Here is an 18,116-nt window from a genome sequence, read left to right as displayed (position 1 = left end):
TGCACTAACACACAATTGTATTCACAGTATTCCACTTTTCATGTAGCCTCCTTTTGATCAGCTAATAACTGCCTAACCACCGACCTAGCCTTAACACTGATCAAGCAACATTTTAAAAATGTTTTATTTAACCAGGCAAGTCAGTCAAGAACAAATTCTTATTTACAATGACACCCTAGGAACAATTGGTTAACTGCCTTGCTCAGGGGCAGATTTCTTCCTTGTTCAGCTCGGGGATTCGATTTAGCAACCTTTCAGTTACTGGCCCAACACTCTAACCACTGGGCTTACCTACCGCCATAAGCTAACATAATGGACTAAACTTCCAAATCCTGTTGCTGCAGGCTTAGAAGGCTTCAATAATATTTCAAGAGAAGGAAGTAGCTTACAAGTTTAGGCTGTGGCAGGGTTTCTCAAACTCGGGTCCTGCCCCACGTTTTTTTTTTTTTGCCCTAGCACTACGCAGCTGATTCAAATGACCAACTAATCAAGCTTTGATTATTTGAATGAGCTGGGTGGCGTTAGGGCAGGACCGTGTTTGGGAAAACCTGGACTATGGTCCCATGACTTGCTCCCATGACTTGCTTCCAGCTTCCACAGTACGTTGCTTCCCTCTTGTGGACAGAAATCTAATGACTACCAACATCAGCAAGGCATTTATCTGGGAATGCATTCCCAGCGCTAAATACCGTAAGTAAATAGAACCTTAAAAAATGACGAGTATTTTATTAAGCAGTCACAGAAGAAAATGCAATAACCACATACAAGAGCATTCACCTGAATACAAATCTTAGTTTCTTATTTTTCTGCAGCTGAATCGATCGGTTTTGCACACAGATACAAATTCACATGGGGGGGGTGTCATTGGTCCATAATGGTGTCATTCTTCCATAAAATGTCTGGGACAGCAAACATAGGATTAGAGGTAACACGCTTTAACCACCCAATTCTGCAAAAGCACATGGTTTACCTGGCCCCCACTTTCAGTATATCTACTAGACCACTATCATTACAAGTATACAAAGAGTGATGCCCCAATACAAAACAGAATGTGAGGTACTATACAGAGGACATCCTCAAGCAAACTAGATGAGGTGCAGAATAGCTAGTACAGTAGAAGCAGCAAAGCAGGGATATTTTAGTATTGAAAGCACTTCACATTTGAGTGCAGTGAACAATTTACTGTCAAGGGACATTAATAGAATCTGGTGGTGGGGCATGGCCATGGCGAAATGTACAGTAGCACCGACATTGAGGCCCTCTAAAGTAAATTTCCTGAAATTCCCAAAATGTTAGTTCTCAAAGCTGAACTTATTTTTAAATCTATAGGTCCATTATCTTTTATATATACACTTTGTATCTAGTTTTAGTTCTTTACACAGAAATAAATGTCCGTAAAACATTTAGACCTTTCTATTCAGAAAATAAATCTAGTGTGTCATAAGGTCACAATTGGAGAACATTTCAAGAAATAATTGTCTACTCACTGTAGAACTGATAATGACTTTAATATAACATGTGAAACTAAGACAGGTGACATCTTGTGGCTTGCAGCATTTTCCTTGGATCAGTAAGGCTTCACAAAATACATAATTATTCAAGCAAAAGCTTAGAGATGACAAAGCATCCATGTAAAACTCTCTCAGACAACAGATGAGGGAGACTGATCATCATTGTGAGGAATTGAGTGACATCATCTGCCATAACCTCCTCCATGAGTAACACTGGCTGGCTTTCTGATCAATTTAATTATATGACCCTCTGTGGGCTTGATATTCAAGAGTAACCAATGAGACAGACACTCAAAAAGCAGTTACAATCTGAAAAGTATCATTATTAATCTTTCACAAAATGTGGCGAACTTCCAGTTTTTCTGCTTCCCCTTCAAATCAAGCTACATTTCATCCTATTTACATCAATGACTTTTCATTATTGAAGCATATTTACACAAGTGCATTAAATAACGTGGGATTCTACAGAGTTGAATGAACATGTCCAGAGACAACTAAGTAAATGACGTGGGTCAAAACATTCATTATGTACAGCATATCTGTATGGTGTGATGATCATCTTCTTGCATGAAAAGCTAATTTGCTCCAGAAATCAAAGAGATTTTGCAGAAGGCACTTAAAACTCTGCAGACCCCTTTTAGGATTGAGCTCAAGACTACAGCATTCCATACAGTCTTACTTTCCATGTCATGTAAACTGTAAGCCACTTCATAAAATACATCATTAAATATGTCCATTGACCAGCAAATCAATTAACGTACATATATATATATATATATATCTCTCTCACAGTGTGTCAGGATATAAAGGCATTCACACATGCAACGTGTTTTGGCAAAAACCTTAATTATAATCAAACAATATTACATTGACACCAAATGGGGACATTGAACTGGAGTAGATACTGAATGGAGACTGGATTCCACCACCTAAATACAGAGTCAAACTGATATGATGCCAGTGGGCTGGGAGGTCATGAGACTCCCTGAACCCAGTTAGTAGCGTTAAAACCAAAGGATGGACACAAACCCGTAGAACTTCACTGAAAACAGGTATGATGAGTAGGTACTCTCCGCTGTCCTTCATCACTGTATTGTGACAACTGAAAGACTAAGCAGTGTAAGCAGTGGTTGGTGTTGTGGTGGTGAATTGAAGACTACACAAACGGTGCAGAATGTGGTGGTGGGTTGAGAGTAGACAGGGCGGTAGAGAACCACTTCAGAGGCAGCAAGGAGGACACAGAAGCAGGCTGGACCTACACTCTCAGCTCCTTCAAGACTTGGAATGCTGGATTAACCACTGCAGAGTGATATCTGAAGATGGGATAAAACTTTGTCACATTATTGCGGAGATATTTAAAAATCACAAAACTATTGCAAAACAGAAGACAGTATTACAAAGAGGGGACAAAAACATGAAAAGAATGAGCATAAGCACAGCACTCCATCTTAATTGAATTCGAAATGCAGAAACTGATCATTGGTAGTGGCTGTGTGAATTGCCTCCCTCATACTACTACTCACCTATGTTGTCCTTCTCTTTGCAGGAAACAGAGTAACAACAGATTTCTCTGTCCTGGATGGCTGACAAATTCCTGTAGAGAGTTAAATCAGTAAGTGCTTTGGTTCCTTCTACTTTTGGGGTGCTTTTGTTTTTGTGCGCACCCTCCCCCCCCTTGATTGTATACAGGATAAAAGTGTCTTCTAGGTGAATTAAATATACAGTAAATGTCCTTATCACCTTCCAATGATGTGGAGTATGTAAGTAATAGTCCTTCTAAACCATGCCAAGATAAAAAGGCATTTAAGGACCTGGCAGGGTATTTCTCTCTTCAACTTCGCATCAACCAGCCATCCGTAAAAACATACTCAAGATAAATGATTAGCAAGAAATGGGCTACAAAAGTTCAAATGTGCATTGGAGTCATGACCATTTCATTACCCCTGGGAAGATTACACTGTCAAGATCACATACAAATGAAGGATATATAGGTTAACATGTCTGTCCTCATTTTGACCAATATGACAAATGGATCATTCAAGGAACAGGGAGAAACAGAGTATCTTACAATTTTTCGATGAGTTGCTTCTCGTCAAGCGCACTGGGAAGATCTCTCTTGTTACCAAGCACTAGAACCTGAGGAGAGAAGAGCGGTCAGTGGGTGTATGGAGACAGAACAGGCTTTATGACCATCTCTCTCTGTGACTCAGATTTCTCAGCAGAGCCAATCCCACTGGGCTGCCCTTCCCTGTTACTGCAGATGCATCACACCTTCTGGACAGATAATCTATACGTTTTGCATTACCTCTTTGCTATTACAGAACCTTCTCTGTTGGTGGAAAAAGACAACCCCTATATGGCAAGCTGGAAGGCAACAGAGTCAGCATGACAAACATGGTCCTGTCAGTTGGCAAGCTGCTGGGCTGGAATCTGAAATCTAATAAAAAATCTTGGCTGGGTACAAAATTGAGCACTTCCAATGCCACTTAGCCTGAGTAACTTAAACCATTAGTGGCCGTAATTGCCAATCAGAAGTGATGATCAAATGCATCTGATTGGAGTCATTGGATGTTCCTGGGGATGTATGGCATGGGTCAAGGTCAACCAAGATGTGCTGAACATTGGGTCTGAAGAACTCAAGGAAGATAAGTGTCACTGACTGGCCACTCATTGGGATTGATATAGCATTAGATTTGACTGAATAACTGACTTACAGGGATGCCTTGTAGCTGAGGCTTGTCTAACAGGTTGTGGAGCTCGTTCCTGGAGGCCTCTACCTTCTCACGGTCTGCTGCATCCACCATGTAACTGGAGAAAAAGACAATGCTCAGACTGAGGTTTTTCAAAACATTCAGTCTAGTAGATCCATATGCAAATGGACACAAAACATATATAAAACTCAAAGTTCAAAGGCATTCAGTAGCATGGCATTTTCTCACTGATCACCATCGTCATAGGGAATGAATCCAGACTTCCAGTGAAAAAGAGGCTGTAGCTTCAACTAGACTATATTTGAACTAAACAAAAATATAAAACGCAACATGCAATGATTTTACTGAGTTACAGTTCATATAAAATAAATCAGTCAATTGAAATAAATTCATTAGGCCCTAATCTATGGAATTCACATGACTGGGCAGGGGCGCAACCATGGGCGGTCCAGGGAGGGCATAGGCCTACCCACCTGGGAGCCAGGCCAACCCAAACAGAATATTCCCCCCCCCCCCCCATAAAAAGGACTTTATTACAGACAAATACTCCTCAGTTGCATCAGCTGTCTTGGTGGCTGGCCTCAGATGATCCCGCAGGTGAAGAAGACGATTTGGAGGTCCTGGGCTTGCATGGCGACACGTGGTCTGCGGTTGTGAGGCCGGTTGGACGTACTGCCAAATTCTCTAAAACAACATTGTGGTGGCTTATGGTTGAAATATCAACATATAAGTTCTCTGGCAACATCTCCGATGGACATCCCTGCAGTCAGCATGTCAATTGCATGCTCCCTCAAAACATCTGTGGCATTGTGTGACAAAACTGCACATTTTAGAGTTGCCTTTTATTGTCCCCTGCACAAGGTGCACCTATGTAATGATAATGTTTAATCAGCTTCTTGATATGCTACACCTGTCAGGGGGATGATGTAAACAAATGTGTCCAAAATCTGGGAGAAATAAGCTTTTTGTGCATATGTGAAATTTCTGGGATCTTTTATTTCAGCTCATGAAACACGGGACAAACACTTTGCATTTATATATTTTTTATTAAGTACAGTGGGGCAAAAAAGTTTTTATTTTACTACTTATTTTCCACTATAATTTGCAATTAAATTCATAAAAAAATCCTACAATGTGATTTCTGGATTTTTTTTCTCATTTTGTCTGTCATAGTTGAAGTGTACCTATGATGGGGCGGCAGGGTAGCATAGTGGTTAGAGTGTTGGACTACTAACCGAAAGGTTGCAAGTTCAAAACCCCGAGCTGACAAGGTACAAATCTGTCGTTCTGCCACTGAACAGGCAGTTAACCCACTGTTCCTAGGCCGTCATTGAAAATAAGAATTTGTTCTTAACTGACTTGCCTAGTAAAATAAAGGTAAGAAAAAAAATGAAAATTACAGGCCTCTCATCTTTTTAAGTGGGAGAACTTGCACAATTGGTGGCTGACTAAACTTTTTTGCCCCACTGTATAAATATCCAATGCCATTTTGCAAATATTTTTGAAAACTACTTCTGAGATATTAGCCACATGGAGTGAAGACTTAAAAGCACAAAAAAGACAGTTGGCAAAAAACATGAAAATGCCATCTCGTATTGCTGCAGCAAGGAAAATGGTGGAGAAGAACAGTCAGACGGCCGAGTTCTAAACTAAATGCATCCTGAAAAGATAATAATCATCTCCTGAACCCAGCGTGATTGCTAAAGTAGACCATAAAAGAGCATATCTTTATGCAGCTCTAAGTGTTTTTGGTTCAAATTAGGACAGGAACCACAGCGTTTGAGAGGGTAGGAGCCTGCATTTCAGAGCCAAGGGCATATAACGAGACCGGGTAGAGACATTGGTGAGAGGAAACAGTCCTGGCATTGACACACACTGACCACAGCAAACGTTGATACAGAGTAGCATGTTATGGTTGGAGTGGAGCCGCAAGGTGGCTTACTCTGGTCCAGATACTTACACAATGGCATTGACTCCTCGGCAGTACCTCTCCCACATGCTTCTGAAGCGAGGCTGTCCACCTATGTCCCAGATCTGCACAGTAGACACAATACAGACAGACAGTAGGTCAATGTGGACACTGCACAGACACTCATCTTTCCCTACCGTTCCCGGGGAGATGCACAGCACAGACAGCAATTAGAGCAGAGTTTAATGGAAAACCTTTACCTTAATCGTCACGTTGCCTTTGGTAACCTTCCGCATGTTGAAGCCGACTGTGGGAATCATGTCTTCACTAAACTGACCAGACTGTGAGAAACCAAAACAAGGAAAAGTGAACTAAGGACATGAGGAATGCTTTATCGGGCTATATGGACATTTAGCACACAAAGCTAGAGACACAAGCATTTGGCTACACATTGAGCAGCAATTTGAAAAGTACCATAATGTATTATTGCAGATTTGGGGGATAGTTGGTGGCCAGGCTTGAGCCTGGAACATTTGAAGGACGTTTGCCAACAAAATTCACGACCAATTATGGTATCAAAGACTCCATAAAATTTAGGTATGGTCAGTTAAAGGTCACAGAAATGTAAAGGGGTATGATTGTCTACGATATTGTCTCTACATTGAGGATATTATAAGGCGAAAGAAATTAAAAAGATTACAACCATTTTTGGGATGCTCTATATAATGTCATTGTCAGTTGCATGACCATTTTTCCAAAATGCCCTCTTAAAAACAACTGGCTATGCCTAGAATTTCAAATATTCCAGACACTGAAAATATGTAACATTTTAGAACACACAAAATTACACTTAAAATTGAATTTAAAAAAAATATTCTGGGAACATAATCTTATCAAAATTGCTGAAGGGTTTGGACTTTCAGATGTGAGAACTAAAACAGGAAGAAAGTGACACACTGAGGTTCAACCAAGTTCCCCCCCAAAATGAGGCACATTAACATCTGGTTCTATTATGGTGCCTTCCTGGCCACCTGGTCAAATGACACATTCACTTCACAGTTCCCTCTTAGTGCAGTAGGGAGTTCACAAACACCATCTTGCAAAAATGGAACACCAACAGATTGAGAGGGGTATCCCATGTCTGCTCCAAAGGGGATTGTAGGAATGAGCTCTAGAAAAGCAAAAGTCCAATGACAGGCATCATTGCCATCAGTATAGTTTTATACAAACACTTGAGTAGCAAGGCAAACAGAGGGATTTCAAGAACATACACAAAAACTGCATTAGTGTTGTGTGGCTGGTGTCGCCCTGCTGACTACGGGGTGGGTGAGAGCGCAGCTTTGTCCAGCTCCAGACCACATCCAGGTCACCTGACCATAACGAAGTGAAAAAGTGCTGCATTCTTGTGATGAATACAAGCATGAGGAAACTATTCCAATCTGCTATTGCAAAGCCTCTTTGGTAATTATCCTCTTCTACTCAGACTAGAGTATCCAACAATTACTGTAAAGGACATTCTTAAGTCAAGCGCAATACCCTAGATGCAGTTGCACCCCTAAAAACTAAAAACATTTCCCATAAGAAACTAGCTCCCTGGTACACAGAAAATACCCGAGCTCTGAAGCAAGCTTCCAGAAAATTGGAACGGAAATGGCGCCACATCAAACTGGAAGTCTTCCGACTAGCTTGGAAAGACAGTACCGTGCAGTACCGAAGAGCCCTTACTGCTGCTCGATCATCCTATTTTTCTAACTTAATTGAGGAAAATAAGAACAATCCGAAATTCCTTATTGTTACTGTCGCAAAGCTAACTAAAAAGCAGCATTCCCCAAGAGAGGATGGCTTTCACTTTAGCAGTGATAAATTCATGAACTTCTTTGAGGAAAAGATCATGATTATTAGAAAGCAAATGACAGACTCCTCTTTAAATCTGCGTATTCCTTCAAAGCTCAGTTGTCCTGAGTCTGCACAACTCTGCCAGGACCTAGGATCAAGAGTGACGCTCAAGTGTTTAAGTACTATATCTCTTGACACAATGATGACAATAATCATGGCCTCTAAACCTTCAAGCTGCATACTGGACCCTATTCCAACTAAAACTACTGAAAGAGCTGCTTCCTGTGCTTGGCCCTCCTATGTTGAACATAATAAACAGCTCTCTATCCACCGGATGTGTACCAAACTCACTAAAAGTGGCAGTAATAAAGCCTCTCTTGAAAAAGCCAAACCTTGACCCAGAAAATATAAAAAACGATCGGCCTATATCGAATCTTCCATTACTCTCAATTTTTTTTAGAAAAGGCTGTTGCGCAGCAACTCACTGCCTTCCTGAAGACAAACAATGTATACAAAATGATTCAGTCTGGTTTTAGACCCCATCATAGCACTTGTGAAGGTGGTAAATTACCTTTTAATGGCATCAGACCGAGGCTCTGCATCTGTCCTCGTGCTCCTAGACCTTAGTGCTGCTTTTGATACCATCGATCACTAGATTCTTTTGGAGAGACTGGAAACCCAAATTGGTCTACACGGACAAGTTCTGGCCTGGTTTAGATCTTATCTGTTGGAAAGATATCAGTTTGTCTCTGTGAATGGTTTGTCCTCTGACAAATAAACTGTAAATTTCGGTGTTCCTCAAGGTTCCGTTTTAGGACCACTATTGTTTTCACTATATATTTTACCTCTTGGGGATGTCATTCGAAAACATAATGTTAACTTTCACTGCTATGCAGATGACACACAGCTGTACATTTCAATGAAACATGGTGAAGCCCCAAAATTGCCCTCGCTAGAAGCATGTGTTTCAGACATAAGGAAGTGGATGGCTGCAAACTTTCTACTTTTAAACTCGGGACAAAACAGAGATGCTTGTTCTATGTCCCAAGAAACAAAGAGATCTTCTGTTGAATCTGACAATTAATCTTAATGGTTGTACAGTTGTCTCAAATAAAACTTGAAGGAACTGGGCGTTACTCTGGACCCTGATCTCTCTTTTGAAGAACATAGCAAGACCATTTCAAGGACAGCTTTTTTCCATCTACGTAACATTGCAAAAATCAGAAATGCAGAAAAATTAATCCATGCTTTTGTCACTTCTAGGTTAGACTACTGCAATGCTCTACTTTCCGGCTACCCGGATAAAGCACTAAATAAACTTCAGTTAGTGCTAAATACAGCTGCTAGAACCCTGACTAGAACCCCAAAATTTGATCATATTACTCCAGTGCTAGCCTCCCTACACTGGCTTCCTGTCAAAGCAAGGGCTGATTTCAAGGTTTTACTGCTAACCTACAAAACATTACATGGGCTTGCTCCTACCCATCTCTCTGATTTGGTCCTGCCATACATACCTACACGTACGCTACGGTCACAAGACGCAGGCCTCCTAATTGTCCCTAGAATTTCTAAGCAAACAGCTGGAGGCAGGGCTTTCTCCTATAGAGCTAAATTTTTATGGAACGGTCTGTCTACCCATGTCAGAGACGCAAACTCGGTCTCAACCGTTTATGTCTTTACTGAAGACTCATCTCTTCAGTGGGTCATATGATTGAGTGTAGTCTGGCCCAGGAGTGGGAAGGTGAACGGAAAGGCTCTGGAGCAATGAACCGCCCTTGCTGTCTCTGCCTGGCCTGTTCCCCTCTTTCCACTGGGATTGTCTGCCTCTAACCCTATTACAGGGGCTGAGTCACTCCTGACCCCTCCTGTCTCAGCCTCCAGTATTTATGCTGCAGTAGTTTGTGTGTCGGGGGGCTAGGGTCAGTTTGTTATATCTGGATTACTTCTCCTGTCCTATTCGGTGTCCTGTGTTAATTTAAGTATGCCCTCTAATAGCGGTCGACCGATTAATCGGAATGACCGATAACTTGAAATCGGCCCCAATTATTCATAACAATCGGAAATCTGTATTTTTGGCCATATAAAATAAAAAAAAATAAAAAAAACTTTATTTAACTAGGCAAGTCAGTTAAGAACACATTCTTATTTTCAATGACGGCCTAGGAACGGTGGGTTAACTGCCTTGTTCAGGGGCAGAACGACATATTTTTACCTTGTCAGCTCCGGGATTCAATCTTTCAACCTTACAGTTAACTAGTCCAACGCTCTAACCACCAGCCTCACATTTCACTCCACGAGTATTCTGCCGGTTACGCAAATGCAGTAGAAGCCAAGGTAAGTTGCTAGCTAGCATTAAACTTATCTTATAAAAAACAATCATAATCACTAGTTAACTACACATGGTTGATGATATTACTAGTGTGTCCTGCGTTGCATATAATCGATGCAACGCAGGGGGATGATTTAACAAAAGCGCATTTGCGAAAAAACACAATCGTTGCACGACTGTACCTAACCATAAACACCAATGCCTTTCTTAAAATCAATGCACAGAAGTATATATTTTTAAACCTGCATATTTAGCTAAAAGAAATCCAGGTTAGCAGGCAATATTAACCGGGTAAAATTGTATCACTTTTCTTGCGTTCATTGCATGCAGAGTCAGGGTATATGCAACAGTTTCGGCAGCCTGGCTCATTGCGAACTAATTTGTCAGAATTTTACGTAATTATGACATAACATTGAAGGTTGTACAATGTAACAGGAATATTTCGACTTAGGGATGCCACCAGTCAGATAAACGGTTCCGTATTTCACTGACAAACGTTTTGTTTTCGAAATGATAGTTTCCGGATACGACCATATTAAAGACCAAAAGCTCATATTTCTGTGTGTTATTATGTTATAATTAAGTCTATGATTTGATATAGCAGTCTGACTGAGTGATGGTAGGCAGGAGCAGACTCGTAAGCATTCATTCAAACAGCACTTGTGCGTTTTGCCAGCAGCTCTTCACAAGCACAGTGCTGTTTATGACTTCAAGCTTATCAACTCCCGAGATTAGGCTGGTGTAACCGATGTGAAATGGCTAGCTAGTTAGGGGGGTGCGCGCTAATAGCGCTTCAAACATCACTCGCTCTGAGACTTGGCGTGGTTGTTCCCCTTGATCTGCAAGGGTAACGCTGCTTTGAGGATGGCTGTTGTCGATGTGTTCCTGGTTCGAGCCCAGGTAGGGGCGAGGAGAGGGACGGAAGCTATACTGTTACACTGGCAATATTAAAGTGGCTATAAGAACATCCAATAGTCAAAGTTATATGAAATACAAATGGTATTGTATTGACCTGACTTGATCATAAAGGAACAATTGTCCAGACAGAGGTTTGAGTTTACGAATTGACGGTTTATTAACCCAACTTTACACAGGCTACTGTTTGGCCGTAGCCCATGCCAAATAAATGAAAGATAACCCACAAGCCAACCGTGACCTTCTCTTGTGAAGGCCAGACACAATGCTCCATCCCCCTGCCCAACCCCCCTCCGCCAGGATGCCCGGCATCAGACCATTCCAGGCATTCCCGTGATTGGCAGATAGCAGGTTGATTAGCATGTCAGATCCCGCGAACACTGGGTACTGGTAAGTACAACACAACCACCTACTAGCCTAACACATAACACAGTTGTCTGTGCGGGTCGCTACAGTACAGAGAGAAATAGTCCTATAAATACTATATTAACTACATCCTAAAACCTCTTAAATTGGAATATTGAAGTCATGTTAAAAGGAACCAATTATCACACGTTCTCATGTTCTGAGCAAGGAACATAAACGTTAGCTTTTTTACATGGCACATATTGCACTTTTACTTTCTTCTGACACTGTTTTTGCATTATTTAAACATGTTTCATTATTTATTTGAGGCTAAATTGATTTTTATTGATGTATTATATTAAGTTAAAATAAGCATTCATTCAGTATTGTTGTAATTGCCATTATTACAAATAAAAGCATTTTTTTAAATTGGCCGATTAAATCGGTATCGGCTTTTTTTTGGGGCCCTCCAATAAATCGGTATCGGCGTTGAAAAATCATAATCGGTTGACCTCTACTCTCTAATTGTTTCTTTCTTTCGGAGGAGGACCTGAGCACTAGGACCATGCCTTAGGACTACCTAGCCTGATGATTCCTTGCTGTCCCCAGTCAACCTGGTCGTGTTGCTGTTCCAATTTCAACTGTTCTGCCTGCGGCTATGAAACAGAGCTGCTGTTTTCAACTCTCTAGAAACAGCAGGAGCGGTAGAGATACTTTGAATGATCGGCTATGAAAAGCCAACTGACATTTACTCCTGAGGTGCTGACCTGTTGCACCCTCGACAACCACTGTGATTATTATTATTTGACCCTGCTGGTCATTTATGAACATTTGAACATCTTGGCCACTACCTGACATGATGACTCCTTGCTGTCCCCAGTCCACCTGGCCGTGTTGCTGCTCCAGTTTCAACTGTTCTACCTTATTATTATTGGACCATGCTGGTCATTTATGAACATTTGAACATCTTGGCCATGTTCTGTTATAATCTCCACCCGGCACAGCCAGAAGAGGACTGGCCACCCCTCATGCCCTGGTTCCTCTCTAGGTTTCGGCCTTTCTAGGGAGTTTTTCCTAGCCACCGTGCTTCTACACCTGCATTGCTTGCTGTTTGGGGTTTTAGGCTGGGTTTCTGTACAGCACTTTGAGATATCAGCTGATGTACGAAGGGCTTTCTAAATCAATTTGATAATGGACACAAGTGGAGGCTGCTTAGAAGAGGACGGCTCATAATAATAATATGTTTGATACATTTGACACCATCCCAATCTTTCAGCTCCAGTCATTACCACAAGCCTGTCCTTCCCATCTAAGGTGCCACCAACCTGTGATGAACACACAAACACACTACATGACCAAAAGTATGTGGACACCTGCTCGTTGAACATCTCATTCCAAAATCATGGGCATTAACATGGAGTTGGTCCACCCTTTGCTGCTATAACAGCCACCACTCTTCTGGTAAGGTGAGGTTGGGCACTGATGTTGGGCAATTAGGCCTGGCTCGCAGTTGGCATTCCAATTGATTTAAAGGTGTCCGATGGTGAGGTCTCTGTGCAGGCCAGTGAAGTTCTTCCACACGGATCTCGACAAACCCTTTCTGTATGGACCTCACTTTATGCACAGCCTCATTGACATGCTGAAAAAGGAAAGGGCCTTCCCCAAACTGTTGCCACGAAGTTTGAAGCACAGAATCGTCTAGAATGTCATTGTATGCTTTAGATTTCCCTTCACTGAAACTAAGGGGCCAGGCTATTATTCCTACTCCACCAAACTTTGCCGTTGTCACTATGCAGTCGGGCAGGTAGCATCCTCCTGGCCCTGATTCATCTGTCCAACCACCAGATGGCGAGATGTGATTCATCACTCAAGAGAACGCGTTTCCACTGCTCCAGAGTCCAATGTCGGCAAGCTTTACACCACTCGAGCTGAACCCTTTTCATGAAGCTCACAACAAACAGTTATTGTGCTGACATTGCTTCCAGAGGCAGTTTGGAACTCGGTAGTGAGTGTTGCAACCAAGGTCAGAGGATTTTTACGCGTGCTTCAGCACTCCTGTTCTGTGAGCTTGTGTGTCCTACCACTTCGCGGCTGAGCCGTTGTTGCTCTTAGACGTTTCCACTTCACAATAACACTTACATTTGACCAGGGGAACTGTAGCAGGGCAGAAATTTGACAAACTGTCTTATTGGAAAGGTGGCATCCTATGACAGTGCCCTGTTGAAAATCATTGAGCTCTTAAATAAGGCTGTTCTACTACCAATGTTTGTCTATGGAGATTGCATGGCAGTGTGCTTGATTTTATACACCCGTCAGCAATGGGTGTGGCTGAAATAGCCAAATCCACTAATTTGAAGGGGTGTCCACATACTTTATATACACATACATACAGTGGGGAGAACAAGTATTTGATAACCTGCAAAAAATCTGCAGTGTTTCCTACTTACAAAGCATGTAGAGGTCTGTAATTTTTTATCATATGTACACTTCAACTGTGAGACGGAATCGAAAACAAATCCAGATAATCATGTTGTATGATTTTTAAGTAATTAATTTGCATTTTATTGCATGACTTAAGTATTTGATGCATCAGAAAAGCAGAACTTAATATTTGGTACAGAAACCTTTGTTTGCAATTACAGAGATCAAACATTTCCTGTAGTTCTTGACCAGGTTTGCACACACTGCAGCAGGGATTTTGGCCCACTCCTCCATACAGACCTTCTCCAGATCCTTCAGGTTTCGGGGCTGTCGCTGGGAAATATGGACTTTCAGCTCCCTCCAAAGATTTTCTATTGGGTTCAGGTCTGGAGACTGGCCAGGCCACTCCAGGACCTTGAGATGCTTCTTACTTGCCCTGGCTGTGTGTTTCGGGTCGTTGTCATGCTGGAAGACACAGCCACGACCCATCTTCAATGCTCTTACTGAGGGAAGGTGGTTGTTGGCCAAGATCTCACGATACATGGCCCCATCCATCCTCCCCTCAATACAGTGCAGTCGTCCTGTTCCCTTTGCAGAAAAGCATCCCCAAAGAATGATGTTTCCACCTCCATGCTTCACGGTTGGGATGGTGTTCTTGGGGTTGTACTCATCCTTCTTCTTCCTCCAAACACGGCAAGTGGAGTTTAGACCAAAAAGCTATATTTTTGTCACACCAGACCACATGACCTCCCATTCCTCCTCTGGATCATCCAGATGGTCATTGGCAAACGTCAGACTGGCCTGGACATGCGCTGACTTGAGCAGGGGGACCTTGCGTGCGCTGCAGGATTTTAATCCATGACGGCGTAGTGTGTTACTAATGGTTTTCTTTGAGACTGTGGTCCCAGCTCTCTTCAGGTCATTGACCAGGTCCTGCCGTGTAGTTCTGGGCTGATCCCTCACCTTCCTCATGATCATTGATGCCCCACGAGGTGAGATCTTGCATGGAGCCTCAGACCGAGGGTGATTGACCGTCATCTTGAACTTCTTCAATTTTCTAATAATTGCACCAACAATTGTTGCCTTCTCACCAAGCTGCTTGCCTATTGTCCTGTAGCCCATCCCAGCCTTGTGCAGGTCTACAATTTTATCCCCGATGTCCTTATACAGCTCTCTGGTCTTGGCCATTGTGGAGAGGTTGGAGTGTTTGATTGAGTGTGTGGACAGGTTTCTTTCATACAGGTAACAAGTTCAAACAGGTGCAATTAATACAGGTAATGAGTGGGGTACAGGAGGACTTCTTAAAGAAAAACTAACAGGTCTGTGAGAGCTGGAATTCTTATTGGTTGGTAGGTGATCAAATACTTATGTTACGCAATAAAATGCAAATTAATTACTTAAAAATCATACAATGTGATTTTCTGGATTTTTGTTTTAGATTCCGTCTCTCACAGTTGAAGTGTACCTATGATAAAAATTACAGACCGCTACATGCTTTGTAAGCAGGAAAACCTGCAAAATCGGCAGTGTATCAAATACTTGTTCTCCCCACTGTATATAAATAAGTGTATGGATTGGCTACATTTATTTTGGGGGGACTGTAACTGTACTCTGCATGTGGTAGAACAACTAGGGAAAACAAAGGACCTGCTTTCCTTGTGCAACACTATTAGTCCTTCTAAATGACTTGGCAAATCAGGCCCAAAATTCTACATGCCTGCCTGTCTACAAGTATATTGCCAAAGAGCAAATATGGACATTGGGACACATTTGATAAGGCTTGTGGAGAGGGAAATGTAGCCTAATCAGCAGTAGGTCAGCTGAACACAGCCATGGTCTGAGAAAGTGAACCAACTCCACGTTCTTAAATACCCTTAAGTACTATGTAGTGTGCACTTTTAAAACAGTAGCCTAGATAGGATGTTAATCTGGTCTCGGAGTTCTCGTTGTAAACTGTGCAATTCTTATAGGCCTAACTGTTGATGTTGTTTCCATGTGTCTTGTATCAGTGCAGGGAGGCAGTCACTCCCCTTGATATGAATGAAACCTGACTCTTCATCTCACTTGGATGATGTAATAACAGCAGAAGGCTGCCAGAAAAAAAACTAAAGTTGGATTGTACAGTTTGGAGTAAAGAATTTTTGCTAGCCTCGTGATTCAGCTCTCAGAAGTAGGGCCTAGCATATAGCTAGCTAGCTACTTTGTGGTTTAGGACAAAACAAAGGACTGTGGGTTTAATCATTCGGTTTAACACACTTCGTTACAACTTGAGTGATGTTGACTGTCCATTTAATGTGTTGACAAAGACAGATTAACGGGTTGTTATGCTTTAGCCATGCTAACTAGCTAGCCAACATTAGCTGACTGCAGAAACAAAAAAAAGTGCTGCCCCTCAGCTTGCTAACGTTACATATTAACTCCAGCGTTGCCATATGAGAGTTAGATAAATGAATTAACGGATTTGACTTTAGAATACGTGTGACACAGCTAACGTTAGTTACATGATAAAGTAGCCTTATTTATGGCTAAAGTCAGTCATGATGCTTACTAACGACTAACGTTATAACTGTGACCGATTAAACTTAACTCCAACGTCACATCAAAGACAACTCATTTCAGCACAAAAATAGCCCAATTACACACATTCTTTGGGCGCAGAAATCTGTAAAAACATATATAAAACGTACTTTTATTTTACGTCCGAGTTACAGTCCGCTCACAGTAGTCGCCACTCAACTCCATCGTAAATCGTGGAGTTGAGTCGGCTACTTGCTAGCTAGTTAGCTGATGACACTGCAGAGCACCTGTACTTACTGCTATGCTAGCATAGCATTATGTTAGCAAACAGTGTATCAGCTCAGATGGTAGCTAACCAACTCAACTAAGCACACAGGTTCCTTACATACTAGCTAGCTGGGCTAGACAGTCCAGCGGCTCGTGGTCTCTTCCTATCCAACACCAGCATGTCAATACGAAGAAAAATATTAATGTGGTGTGGTAATTAAATCCTTATTACTTACTGATATCACATTGACAAAGGTGGTTTTCCCGGAGTACTGAAGTCCAACTAACGTGAGCTCCATCTCTTCTTTCCAGAAGAGAGACCTAAACCAGTCCAAAAGTCTGTTAATTAGCGCCAGCATCTTGATGAGTGCCACTGAACACAAAAGTAGTACAGCAAGACCAGTAACTTCTATTCATAGAGATCCTATTAATTCCTAATGATATGGTTCTATCCGCCTCCAGACAGCTGTTCCGTTCGGCCAAACAAAAGTATGTCTACAGGAAGTGGCATACCCGCTGTCATATGACCATGACGGCTGTGTCTCGAGACTCAATCAACATTACGTGTAGGCCTTATTTTTCACCACAAGATGGCGAGTTAGTATTGTTATTTAGAAAATCTGACATCAAGGGTCACTGTGGTGATCATGATTGAGCGTCTCGTTTAATTATTCATTCTCAGAGGATAGGCTACTGTCTTCTTATGTATTTTATGAAATTGTGTATGCAGAGCTCCCTTGTAATAAAGAGACGAGTCTCAATGGTGACTCCCTGATTAAATACCTGGTCACGGGTGCACCTCAGCCACGCTGAAGGTACTAAACAATATCATAACCGCCATCGATAATATGATGAAGACTAATCCATTTTTTTCTATCAATCAATCCACTAGTTCCAAAAATGTCAGGTAGTCATACTATAATATCCTATCAGTCTGGTATAGAATCCCTATCAAGTTGTGTCGAGTGGAACATGATATTGTAAATGTATAGTTACCTACAGCAACCTGCTTAAATCCAAGTCTTCTTATTTTCATGTCTTCTTGATTTAGGTCTACAATAGCAAATTCCATATATGCTGGTCCATTTTTATCCTAGTGGGCCTGTCTAACTTTTATTGTTTTGTTGTTGCACAAAATGATAATTATCTATCTAATAATGGGGGCCCCGAGGAAAAAAATGGGATGTTGTGGGGGCCTCTAGGAAAAAATAGAGCGGTGTGTCAGAAATGCCAGAGACGATTTCTAGTCCCAGTCTGCCTCTGACTGCTGCTTTATGGATTATGTGAGTGTTAATGTTATGTAAGCATGTGATGTTATGATGAGAAGCAAGGTTGGGTTGCATTGCTGTGCAACA

The 18,116-nt window shown here is 41.8% G+C and overlaps 1 protein-coding gene across 1 annotated transcript; it reads right to left on the bottom strand.

Annotated features, from left to right (window-relative positions):
• Positions 1–710: 710 nt before the first annotated feature.
• On the bottom strand, positions 711–17,170 carry LOC109897999 (ADP-ribosylation factor-like protein 8B-A). Its single transcript, XM_020492724.2, has 7 exons — positions 16,998–17,170; positions 6,392–6,472; positions 6,183–6,256; positions 4,226–4,319; positions 3,580–3,647; positions 3,035–3,105; positions 711–2,824 (listed from the first exon to the last, which is right to left on the bottom strand). Exons 1-7 carry the CDS (start codon positions 17,118–17,120, stop codon positions 2,784–2,786), a joined length of 552 nt encoding a protein of 183 aa, XP_020348313.1. The 5' UTR covers positions 17,121–17,170; the 3' UTR covers positions 711–2,783.
• Between the last annotated feature and the right edge of the window lie 946 nt (positions 17,171–18,116).

Source organism: Oncorhynchus kisutch, linkage group LG1 (assembly GCF_002021735.2).
Source record: "Oncorhynchus kisutch isolate 150728-3 linkage group LG1, Okis_V2, whole genome shotgun sequence".
NCBI classification, from domain to species: domain Eukaryota; kingdom Metazoa; phylum Chordata; class Actinopteri; order Salmoniformes; family Salmonidae; genus Oncorhynchus; species Oncorhynchus kisutch.
This window is presented reverse-complemented; position numbering and strand designations above follow the sequence as displayed.